We start from the raw sequence: 12,989 nt of genomic DNA, 5'->3' as shown, positions 1-12,989 counted from the left end.
CCTCCCTCCCCTCAACCACCTTCTCTGGGCAAGTAAGACTTATTGTGTAGCATTAAAGTTCAGTGGGTATTATGCATTTAAATAAGCTCTACTGGCATACAGACATTCATTTTCTGTCCTAACAGATATTCCCTGCTTAGAACAGAACTCACTCTATTACGTATAAATATAATCTTGTTTTGCTTACGGGCACATACCATTTGAAGGATACTCTCATTGATCATCTTGTACCAGTCCCCAATGACGGATTCTGTATCATATTGTATAAGGTACTCCGAACCCCCTCTTGTTTTCAACTGAAAATAAAAGTATACTTTTAACATACAGAGCAGACAAAACCAGGTGCATTACGGGATAAATGGGTTGAGCACACAACTGTAGCAGATGAAATCCCCATATCTAATCACTGTGAAGGATTTCACAATTGACCAATCTGAAAACCCTACACTCCATTATGTACAGTATATATTTTTTTTTAATTTTAATTACTTTTGGAACACTATCACTGCTGCCAAGGCCAGCTTTTTTTTTTAAGCATTCATAAGAATCGAGAGTAGTCAAGACTCTGATCAGCTGTAGAACCCTGCCCCTACATTTTCAGGGGAGGAGAGGAGAGGCTTGGGATTTTTAAAAAAAACATATCTTGCTATTTCTTCAGTCCTGACGAAGGGTCTCAGCCTAAAGCATTGACTGTTTGTTCATTTCCATGGATGCTGCCTGACCTGCTGAGTTCCCCCAGCACTTGACATATGTTGTGTTGAGTTACATCTTGCAATTTATTTGCAATATCATTGCCCAAAATGGATGGAAGACTTAGAAGCATGGCAGGTGATTCAGCTGTCTCACAGAGCCAACCAGGTTTAATTTTGACCTCTGTTTCTGGTTGTTAAATTAATCAGCAAGCCACTATCATTTCACCTAGTGTAGGTGAGTGAAGGGATAAATAGGGGTGTCAATGGGCCCGTGTGAGATTGCGTCGCTGGGAATGTTCTGAGAATCAGCATATAACTGATGGACCAAGTGCCCTCTTTTGTAGGGAAATATGAGACTTGTTTGATATTATTTATCCTTCCATAGAAATATTGCTGTTCCCAAACCTTTCAAAGTAGTTTTCCAGCAATTACAAGCTCCTTCACTCAATATACCCAGAAACATCGAATTGGAGAATTAGTGGCTGAATGTTGCCTCCTTTTATGATGAGAAATGGATTTAACCCAATGGAAAGCAAGTGTTTGACACAAATTTGATCTATTGAGTTTCAGCACAGCCGGAAATGTCCAGAGGCAAAAAGAAAAACTGGAGTCAAATTAGCCGTCAGCTGGTGAGAGAGAACAGGCCAAACCTACAGCCAGGTGCTAGTTAAATGGAAACCACCTTCTATCCCATGGGCAAAGAAAAACAGCAATGTAAAGCAGGCCAATGACTAGTGATGACCCCGTTTCACTCTTACAGGTAAACCCTTAAGGAAGCATGTCAAAGGGATTTTAAGATTTCAACACACTTTAGCTAAGGTCAGATAGGGCAGTTAGGATTTAATGGATATTTTATACCTGCATCATAGTTTCTTTTGTAGATTCAATAGTCTACTTAAAATGATACTAATCATGAAAATTAACAGAATTTGGATATTTTACTCAGCGAAAATGACGAACCCAGGGGTTTCCAACCTGGGGTCCATGGTTAATGGCATAAAAAGGTTGGGAACCCCTAGTTACACATTGTTTGATTTTTGTTCTAATTGTGTTCTTTCTTGTAAAACTTGGGTATAATTTGTTTTTTCTGGTGAATGCTCCTTACCTGATGCTGTGTGCCTGTGATATTGCAGTAGGGCTTTTCATTACACCTGTGCATATGACAATCAACTTGACTTTGACATTGGAGGATACCGATGGCTAAATGCTGAACACAGTTGTCTAAATTTCTTCACCATTTGAAAGAAAACTGTCATTTAACTAGGCTGATGCCTCCAATAAAGTAATAGATTTTTTTTTTATATATAAAGTACTCCAAGGCCAAATTGATAAAAGTACTCCAAGGCCAAATTGATAAAAGTACCATGTAAAGAACTGTTTCAGAAGAAGCCTGATGATGCAGGACAAACGTTGACATCACAGAGCGAAGATATTAGTCTCCATGTAACAATCGAAAATGTTCTCATTTTTATTTTTCCTTCTTCATGTTGTCAACAATTTTATGCCTATTGTTGGGAAGGTAATCTAATGAGAAGTCAATAGTCTGCACAAATTATTTCAAAGAATCTCGTTCTCACCTCTAACACGTTCTTTTTGCTTGATTTTTCCTTTCCTGCCCATCCAATTGTTGCTCCTTTCAGTTCAACTGTATACTCGGGTACAATCTGACCAATTGCCTGTTTCTGGGCAGAGGGAAACATGGAAAGTGAAAGATGCTGAATTCAGCTACTGGTATCCTACTAATTGTTTCGTAAAATCCACTAACAAAAACAGCATTGTGTATGTATAACACTCAAATCTCATACCTATTGCTTTAAATAATCTACCAAGGTCGTTGCCATCATTCCCATTGTTGTGGAATGATATAGTAACTTTGTTTTTAGAGAGGTGCTTATATTAGGTAGTTTCAATTTGGGAAATTGAATAATTGATTTAAAGTAAAAGCATTGCATTGAAATAGCTACCAATTTTGGCATTACTAATACAGGTGTCACGGTAGCATAGCAGTTAGCGCGATGTTATTTCAGCTTGGGCTGGAATTCAGAGATCAATCCTGGCGTCCTCTGTAAGGAGTCTGTACATCCTCCACGTGGAATGCATGGGTTTCTTCCGGGTTCTCTGGTTTCCTCCCACAGTCCAATGACTGTGATTAGGTTAGGATTAATCAGGCTTAGTGTGGGTTGCTGGGGTGGCGTGGCTCGAAGGACCAGAAGGGCTGGATGGAGAGGGAGAGAGCAAGGATCAGGGGCGGAGAGGGTCAGCAACTTTGAATTTCTTAGTGTTATTAATTCAGAGGACCCATCCTGGACCCAGCTCCTAAGTGCAATTACAAAGAAAACACAGCAGCACCTCCACTTCCTTAGGAGTTTGCAAAGATTAGCATGACATCTAAAACTCTGACAAACTTCTATCAATGTGTTTTGGAGAGTCTATTGACTGGCTGCATCACAGTCCTTTATGAAAACACCAAAGTCCTTGAATGAGAACTCCTACAAAGGGTTAGTGGATACGGCCCAGTCCATCACAGGTAAAACCCTCCCCACCATTGAGCACATCTACATGGAGTGTTGTCGAAGGAAAGTAGCCTCCATCATCAGGGACATGATATCCTCTCACTGCTGCCATCAGAAAGGTGGTACAGGAGCCTCCGGACCCACACCACGAGATTTAGGAACAGTTATTACCACTCAACCATTAGGCTCTTGAACCAGTGGGGATAACTTCACTCAACCTCACTTGCCCCATCATTGAAATATTCCCAAAACCAATGGACTCACATTCAAGGACACTTCATCTCATGTTCTCAATATTTATTTGTCATTTATTTATTATTTTTTTGTATTTGCACAGTTTGTTGTCTTCTGCACTCTGGTTGATTGCCCTAGTTGGGCAGTCTTTCATTGATTCTATTATGGTTATTATTCTCTAGACTTATTGAGTATCCTCACAAGAAAATAAATTCAACGGTTGTATATGGTGACATATATGTAATTTAATAATAAAATTTACTTTGAACTTTGAGAGTGCATGGGGTGAGGAGGGAAGGATAACTGATCACAACTAAATGAAAATTGGATGTGCTCAATGGCAGTCATTCAACATCACTCATCATATATAATCCTACAACGTACAAATGACTCATTCAGCTTGTTGGCCTCTCCCAAAACATGACATCACTGTGGGGGGAAAGGTGGCGCACAGATCTGGAACATGCAGTGGGGTGGGTATGTAGAGTTGACATGTCTGGCTGAGAAGTGCCAAATCAGGCCATATTTAAGGGGTGAAAATTAATGGTCTTTTAAGTGAAAGCAGATGGAAGCCCACGGAGAGGAACTGCAAGATGCAATTATTCAATAACTGGGCACTCTGCATCTCAACTCTTCCATTGCTCATTCTCTGTATGCTGCAGTTTATTCAGAGTATAGCTTTCAGTACCGAATACCTCAGATTGTGCTTATAATTATATTTGTCACCTTACTTATTCCTGCAATGTTCTAAATCCTATATGCCCTTTTCCTTCCGTAGGTCTATTCCAATTCCAACCTCTTGCAAAATCTTACTCCCTTCTTTCAGCCTGGAAGGCAATGTCTCTTCTATCTTGGTCACATGTGCTTGACCATGGCCTTTTCAAATGGTCTTCCTTTGTCCAGTTAAACATAAAGTCACAAAGGAATGTAGCACAGGAACAAAGCCTTCATCCACCAGGTCCACCCCAACCATCAAGCATTGATTTTTACTCTCTCTCAATGTTGTTGCTGCAGCATCCGTTTATTATTGGGATACGATGTGGAATTGGGCGTTTTGGCACATTGAGCTACACTGCCCAGCAACCCCTGAGTTAACAGGGGTTAAGGCACGAGAGAGGAGTTGGTGAGAATTGACTGGAAAAGAACACTAGCTGGGATGATGACAGAGCAGCACTGGCCGGAATTTTCTGGAATTTTTGGAAGGCGCAGGATATATACATCCAAAAGAGGAAGTAAAAATTCTAAAGGCAAGATGCAACCATGGCTAATAAGGGGAGTCAAAGCCAATATAAAAATCAAAGAGAGAGCATTAAATAGAGCAAAAATTACTGGGAAGTTAGGGGATTGGGAAGCTTATAAGAACAGAAGGCACCTAAAAAAAAAAGTCAGTAAGAAGGTAAAGATGGAATACCAATAATATTAAAAAGGACACCCAAAGTTTCTTCAGGTACATAAAGTGTAAAAAAGAGGCACAAGTGGATATCAGACCACTGGAAAAAAAAATGCTGGAGTGGTAGTACTGGGGCGACAAGGAAACAGCAGACAAACTGAATAAGTATTTTGCATCAGTCTTCACTGTGGAAGACACCAGCAGTATGGTGGAAGTTCCAGGTGTCAGGGGACATGAAGTTACCATTTCTAGAGAGAAGGTTCTTGGGAAACTCAAAGATCTGAAGATCATTAAGTCACCCGGATCAGATGGTGTACACCCCAGATGTGGGTGAAGAGATTGTGGAGGTATTAGTAATGACCTTTCAAAAATCATTAGTTTCTGGAATGGTTCTGGAAGATTGGAAAATTGCAAATGTCACTCTACTCTTCAAGAAGGGGGAGGCAGAAGAAAGGATACAGTCTGACCTCAGTAGCTGGGAACATTGTTAAGCTTGTAGTTTCAGAGTACTTAGAGGCACTAGATAAAATAGGTAGTAGTCAGCAGGGAAAATCTTGTCTGACAAGTCTGTTGGAATTATTTAAAGAAATAACAAGCAGGATAGACAAAGAAGAATCATTTGATCACAAACAAGAGAATATCTGCAGATGCTGGAAATCCAAGCAACACACACAAAATGCTGGAGGAACTCAGCAGGCCAGGCAGCACCTAGAAAAAGACTACAGTCAATGTTTTGGGCCATAACATCGACTGTACTCTTTTCCTAGGTGCTGCCTAGCCTGCTGAGTCCCTCCAGCATTTTGTGTGTGTTGCAAGAATTGGTGATGTTGTGTACTTGGATTTTCAGAAGGCCTTTGACAGGGTGCCACACAAGGCTGCTTAACAAACTAAGAGCCCATAGTATTGCAGGAAAGATTCTAGAGTGGATAAAGTAGTGGCTGATTGGTAGGAAGCAAAGAGTGGGAATAAAGGGGTTCTGTAGGGGTCTGTATTGAGACAGATTCTTTTGACATTATATGTCAATGATTCGGATGATGGAATTGATGGCTTTGTTGCAAAGTTTGCAGACGGTACAAAGATAGGTGAAGGGGCAGGTAGTTTTGAGGAAATAGGGAGGCTACAGAAGAACTTAAATTAGGAGAATGGGCAAAAAATGGCAGATGGAATACAGTGTCAGGAAGTGTATGGTCATACACTTTGGTAGAAGAAATCGAAAGGGTTGACTATTTTCTAAATAGAGAGAAACTACAAAAATCTGAGGTGCAAAGGGATTTGGGAGTCCATGTGCAGGGTTCTCTAAAGGTTAATTTTCATGTTGAGTCTGTGGTGAGGAAGGCAAATGTGATGTTAGCATTCATTTCAAGAGGACTAGAATATAAAAGCAAGGATGTAATGTTGAGACTTTATAAAGCACTGGTGAGGCCTCCTTTGGAGCATTGTTAGCAGTTTTTGGACCCTTATCTTAGAAAGGATGTGCTGAAACTGGACAGGGTACAAAGGAGGTTCACGAAAATTATTCCAAGACTAAACGGCTTGTCATATGAAGAGTATTTGATGGCTCTGGGCCTGTATTCACTGGAATTTAGTAGAATGAGGGGTAACCTCAAAGAACATAGAAAACCTACAGCACAATACAGGCCCTTCAGCCAAACATGTACTTGCTTTAGAAATTACCTTGGGTTACACATAGCTGTCTATTTTTCTAAGCTCCATGTACCTATCCAAGAGTCTCTTAAAAGACCCTCATTGAAAGATGAAAGTTTTGACAGAGTGGATGTGGAGAGGATCTTTCCTATGGTGGGAACATTTAAGACTAGAGGGCACAGCCTCAAAGTAGAAGGGTGTACTTTTAAATTAGAGATGAGGAGGAATTTCTTTAGCCAGAGAATGGTGAATCTGTGAAATTCTTTGCCACAGGTGACTGTGGAGGCCAAGTCTTTATGTATATTTAAGGAAGAATTTGATAGGTTCTTGATTGATCATGGCATTAAGATATATGGTGAGGTGGGTGGGGGAGATAAGAAGGCATGAGATTGGGACTGAGGAGAAAAATGGATCGGCCATGATGAAATGGCAGAGCAAACTCAATGGGCCAAATGCTTAATTTTGCTCCAATATCTTATGGTCTTAACCCGAGCCTAACCCTGAGACAATTTACAATGACCAATTAACCTACTAGCTGATAAGTCTTTGGAATATGGGAGGAAACCACAGCATCTGGAGGAAACCCAGGCAGTCACGGGGAGAATGTCCAAACTCTTTAAAGGCAGCGACAGGACCTCCCTGAATCACCTTGGAGATGTCAACCAATGTTAAAATTGCCTATTAAGTCAATTCATTTTTGTCAGTTATTAAATCTATTGAAAGATCTCAATGCAATAATAATCAAGCAAGCTCTACAACGGTTGCCAATCTGCCCTGTCACCTTACAGCCCAGTTGGTGCAAATGACCCTCACAGTTTCATTATTTCTATTAGATTTTTATGGCATTGCAGTCTAAACGTTATTACCAGGCTCCCTGCAGACTGATTCTTGGGATCTTTGTAAAATGTCAGTATTCCTCCCTGCAGAACAGTCCAGGATGATGCCCAGTTCTTCCTGAAATTCAAACCAAGGATCAGTGAAATGGATTGGACATGCTCTAAAGCAATTTCGCTGACTGTAGATTTTCCAACCAAATGAACAGACAAGAATTTAATGTTTCCATAAAATATTGCTCGAAAAGTTGTTAGGTGCATAAGTATAGACCTGCACTGATTGACTGAGGGGAAAAGGAAAGAAAAGGTTCCATTGCCAGTGTTTGTCAGTGAGTGAACAATGACTTCCTGCAGTCCAGTTTACTCTGTACTGAAGAATGAAAATAAACTATTTTGAATCTTGAATCACAGTAATCAAGAACAGGAATAACTTATTGCATGGTAGTTAAATGGATAAAGGTTAATTTCATGGGTTAGCACAGCCAGTACAGATCTTCCAATGGCAGGTGCCTACAGTACATCAAGAACATGGAAGCCAAAATCAACATCCTGACAGATGGCAGAAATGATTTTTCAGTAATTGAAAATATTTAAAGTCACCTTTTCCCACTTCACCAGCTAAATACCAATGCAGTATTTCTGCACTATGCTGGGACAACAACAAACTATGAAATTAATACCTACAATCCACATAAGTGGGCTTTGGTGACTCTCAATGAGAAGCAATGAACATTTCCAATAAGAGCCAATATATTTGGGAGAGGATGGGAGAGGGGTTTGGTAAAGAAACACACTGAAGCACAAACAATTACTTTTAAAAATTCTATACAAATGTCTCAAAGGGAATTGTCCTTATACATACTGTGGCACAGATACCCTGTGATCAGATACCAAGAAGCCAGTCTCCTATTTTTAATCAGGTGGATAATCTAAACAATATTATTCACATTAATCTTCTATGCTGAAACATTTTAATTGGCCAGATGGACTCAGATTTTGAAAATGAGAAGGTAATCAAAAAAGGATCAACTGCTAGTAATAACAATATGAATTATACAATTGATATTGTTATTCCTAACTACTTGATCCTCCAATAATAGTGGTTAATTGGTAACAGAACACAATATGATTGGACCTACATCAGTGCATGACTATAAAGAAAGTAATCACTAAGTTAAACAAGAGGAAACAGGCAGAAAAGGATTATCTCGATCTGTTGTTGAAGCACCATAAGGAAAAATGAATACTAGGTAAGATGTTCAAATATGGCAGAAAGCCCGCTGGTTGCAACAGTAATGCATATAAAAGACTGACATAAATATTACCATAATGTCACAAAGGAACTGTTAGAAGAATGTGCCTTTTTCACTTAAATATCACACCAGAATAGAAGGTACCAAAAAACAAAGTTCTAAAGAGTAATTGGTACAATGTGGTGAAACAACATAAAACTTTAATACAGTGAACTTGCACATATACTTAACTTGCAAGTGAGGAAATGAGCAGGAAGGAAGCAGCCTTTCAGAGCTTTAATTAACATCCTACTTATCACATAAGCAAACTGAAACTCACTGAATTTAGCCACACATTTAACTTAAGAACTGCGATGTCACTAAACCTCTTGGGAAGACATCGTCGAGTAACATTTCTCACCTGATGCGCTTCCCGTTATCTGCCACCTTGGCTTTGTTTAGAATTCCAGCTTTATCCAATGATTGGGACTAAACAATTGAAAGAGAAATCACATGTGAACACACACAGAGGGAGAAGTCAAAAGCTATGTGCTCACTTCCCATGCACATCAAACTGCCAGTAAATAGCTGCATTACAAGTGAGGTAGAAATTAGTTACATGCTGGAGATGAATGAGAACTGAAAATACCCACAGCAGTTTGCTATATCTATAGGGTATCCTACTAAAAGCAGCCAGAGCCTCAGTGAAGCTGCTCAGCTCCAGCTAACACCAAGGGAGTGTTAAGGGCTGAGAAGGGATCAGGCACTAGGTGGAGACCATAATTTTAAAAAAAAGACTTTTCAGATGTTAGAAACTCAGCACTTTAAAAAGTAATCAGTGAACAGGATCCCCAATGAAACACCATGCATAGGGAGTAAACTCCGGAGGAGTTGATGAGCATGCCAAGCTGTTATGGGATTTGCAGCAAGTGGATCAGTGTGAAGTAGGAGGTGACCTCACAGACAACAGGAAGCACTAACGTGAGGGAGCAGGATTTCAACACGGTGCCCAAGTGCAAGCTCAGCACTAAAATCAGACGCATTTCGCCTATGGATAGCGAATAACGCCTTAAAAAAACAGAACAGAAATTAATTAATTTCAAACTCATTTGCAGTCAGTTGCTTGTTTTCCCTTAGTTGTGGGATACCATAACATTCTACAGGGGGCAAAACTGAAGGTCCCAAACATTCTCACCAAATCTGCAAATCATTTTACCCCAACAATATTGGACATGATGCATCTCTCAACCAAATATGGAAGAGCCTTACACAAAGTCAAGAATGAAATAATGGATTCACTCAGCTTTTAAACACATCAGCATCGAAAATCATCTTTGATCATATGTACTAAAAGCCAATACAACACTGGCTGCGTATTTCAATCCATTTCTAAAATCTACTTCATTCTTTGAAGCATGGCATATTTAGCACAATGGACTGAGATTGAAAGTCAATTCAGTGATCCCAAAGTATACAATTATATCCAGCACTTAGCAAAGTCAGATGCGAAAACATCAGATATGAACTGTGTTCCAAACTGATTCCTTCTTTGGCTGTTGTATGGTCCTTTTTGAGGATGTTTTGTAACATTGAAGTTTTTCTTTGCCCCTAATTTACTTCAGAAAACTGGGACAAAAGAGACACTAGGCATTTATGGTTAAAATGTCATAAAATAAATCCCACACAAATAGCACAAGTAAGAATGAGGCACAATTACAGTCATTGTGGACTAGATTTTCTATGTACATACAAATATCTTGGCCATTGTGCAATCCATAGCATTGAAGGGGAAATAAATCAATGTAAATATAAACATACACATTTTGCTTTGAACATATTACATGGGTTTCTCATTGAATCATTTAAGTTTTAAAACATCCACATCCATTTGTATGCCCAGAGAGGAATTATTATTTGGATTATGAACTGAATGATGCGTAATTAATTTTCATATATAAGATCTCAGCTCTTTGTTCTCATTATGATAGGAGAGACTCAATACCAAATACAACTGTCCCATTGTTGATTGTGTTAATTGCTATAGAAAATGTGACTCAGGGATCGTTAAGGTGCTAGGCTTGCATTGTATACATCTATGTGATATCTCCATAATACAGAATACAACTGAAACTTAATATTTTAACAAACACTTATATATTTGTTTGTGTTCACTTGGATATGAACATCCACACCACTGTTCATACAGAATGCTTCAATTTGACTCTAAATTGACCCCATCACCATCCATACTGGAGGCAAGAATGCCAATTTCCAAAATTTAATTTCCAACTCAAACCCGCCTCCACCCCCAAATATCTTTGGATGGTTAGAGATTCACTGGTCTGATCACCCGCATCACCAGATCAAAATCCCATGCACAGTAGCCCAGTTGGACTAATTTCAAGTTTAAACTAGAAGTCAGAAAAGATTTTCATCTCATGAGTTTGGATATGAACCCTGGTGCTCGAGGTGACACTGTGGTAAACAAGAGGGATCTTCAAGGCTATGACCCTGCAGAGCCCGACAGAATAATTCATCACTTACCTTCTCCTCAGGTTCAGAGCGTAGTGGTGGAACCATTTTCAGTGACTGGCCATGGCGCCAGTTTGAAAAAACTAAATTTCCCTCTTGGTCGATTCCATTTCCTGCACTATGTCGATTTGAGTGAGCTTCATACTGGGGAAGGGGTAAAAGCATTAAATTGTCTGCTTAATCCAACCAGCTGGTAATGCATAAAAATACAATCTAGACATTTATAAAATGATCGTTTCTCTGTCACAGGATAAAGAAGCAGTTATCTCTTTTCAGGTACAATGTAAGAAGAGCCACTGCATGTACTGCCCCAGAGAATGATCTGGAGTGAAGCAGTTCAAGTTCTTCTCACTAGAAGAGGTTTTATTTCGAATTGTATAGAATACTATCTTGCCTGTTTATAACATATGCAAGATTTTTATGACTAATCTTTCTAAATTTGGTCTGTTACCAGAAAACCTATAATTCTTCAGACCCAAAACCTAGAAAGGGTAGTATCCTTTCTCCAAAAACTGATTCATAGTAGTCCTAGTTCAAAAGGTACACATGTGCCCATATGCTCACACAATCCAGCAATGCTCAGAGCTGAATTTCAGTTGGTGAGGGGCAGTGGGAATTGAGTGCAATGATGTACAATCCACAAAACTAGGAAAATAGTGTGCTGCAGTGGAGATAGAGAAACCTGTTGCTCTGAATGGTCAATTCTCACTCCCACTGGAATCTGACTGTGGGTATTGGCAGGAATCTAGGACCAGGAGATGGTGGCACCCAACTGTGGTAGGTTCCCAGGAAACATCCGATGCAAGACAGGTCATGGATTCTTTGTGAGAACTGGAGGAAAATTCCTGCTCTTCTTATGGAAACTTCAATTTAAATTTTGCAGCTCACTTATTGAACTCCTGAGATTCACAATCCCCTTCCCTCAAGCCTGACCTGACTGCTCCTGCACCATCCAAACCCCTCGTCTCACCCACCTTACAGTCAGTTCTCAAGGAGCTAGCAAGGATATGATTGGCTAACTTATGGAAAATTCCATTACGTTCCAATGTGTGACTGCCCACTTTTCTTTTAAATAGAAGAACAGAAGAAGCTGAAGCTGGACTATGTCATTTGGCCCATGAAGTCCGCTCCATTATTCAATAAGATCGAGACTGAACCAGTCTTGTTACTTTCCTACTTTGTCCACATACCTTGATTCCCCTTTTGTTCAATTGTCTGCATTGAATACATTCAATGAAGCCATCACCATAGCTCTCTTGGCTAAAGAATTACAATGTCATGACTAGGTGAAAGACAACACATTCTGGAATGGAAGAGCCTTTATTTCTAAACCCGAGTCCTGAAGTTTGAGATACCACAACTAGTGAAAATATTCCACCAACAATCACTCAGTCGATCCTCCTCAAAACCCTGCACGTTTCAGATATATCACCTCACATTCTTCCAAATTTCAATGAGTACAGGTTCATTGTGCAGATGAACATCTTTCTTTTTATGTCATCCCAGAAATCAACCTAATCAAACAGAAATCATTCTCTGTACCAGCTTTGATGCAAGTATATCCCTCTACAAGTCCAGACCTTAGCATCAGATACATAGTCTGGGAAAATCCTATCCCAAGTCCTGAAAACAAGTACGTCTGATTTTGGATAATTGGGCTATTTTGTTAAATCGGCCAGCAACTTATTTGGAACAACTCCTGAAGAATAAAAACTAGTCGAGAAAATAGCTGGGATTCCTTTTATCTGGGACACTATGCCACTTAATTGGTACAGGAGACTGTTGCCAAACAGCTTTTAACTATAAACAGTCAAGTGCACTTGTGTGACCATTAGACACTACACCATGCTCAGAGCAGTTTTTAAATAGTCTCAGTTGCATGTGTTTGTGTTTAAAAAAAAAAATGATTTTTGTCACTG

The 12,989-nt window shown here is 39.6% G+C and overlaps 1 protein-coding gene across 7 annotated transcripts in view; it reads right to left on the bottom strand.

The window, feature by feature from the left end:
• Window positions 1-12,989, bottom strand: part of LOC134340352 (rho GTPase-activating protein 27-like) — a 280,428-nt gene that overhangs the window by 29,439 nt on the left and 238,000 nt on the right. For 6 of the 7 annotated variants that reach the window (XM_063037495.1, XM_063037492.1, XM_063037496.1 and 3 more), the window contains 6 exons: window positions 11,083-11,214; window positions 9,520-9,606; window positions 8,960-9,027; window positions 7,340-7,427; window positions 2,270-2,374; window positions 198-296 (listed from right to left, as the gene is read on the bottom strand). In XM_063037495.1, coding sequence (XP_062893565.1) covers window positions 198-296; window positions 2,270-2,374; window positions 7,340-7,427; window positions 8,960-9,027; window positions 9,520-9,606; window positions 11,083-11,214 — 579 coding nt within the window. The remainder of the gene's footprint in view (window positions 1-197; window positions 297-2,269; window positions 2,375-7,339; window positions 7,428-8,959; window positions 9,028-9,519; window positions 9,607-11,082; window positions 11,215-12,989) is intronic. The other variant, XM_063037494.1, reaches the window with a different exon arrangement.

The sequence above is a fragment of the Mobula hypostoma genome, chromosome X1, assembly GCF_963921235.1.
Source record: "Mobula hypostoma chromosome X1, sMobHyp1.1, whole genome shotgun sequence".
Lineage (NCBI taxonomy): Eukaryota > Metazoa > Chordata > Chondrichthyes > Myliobatiformes > Myliobatidae > Mobula > Mobula hypostoma.
This window is presented reverse-complemented; position numbering and strand designations above follow the sequence as displayed.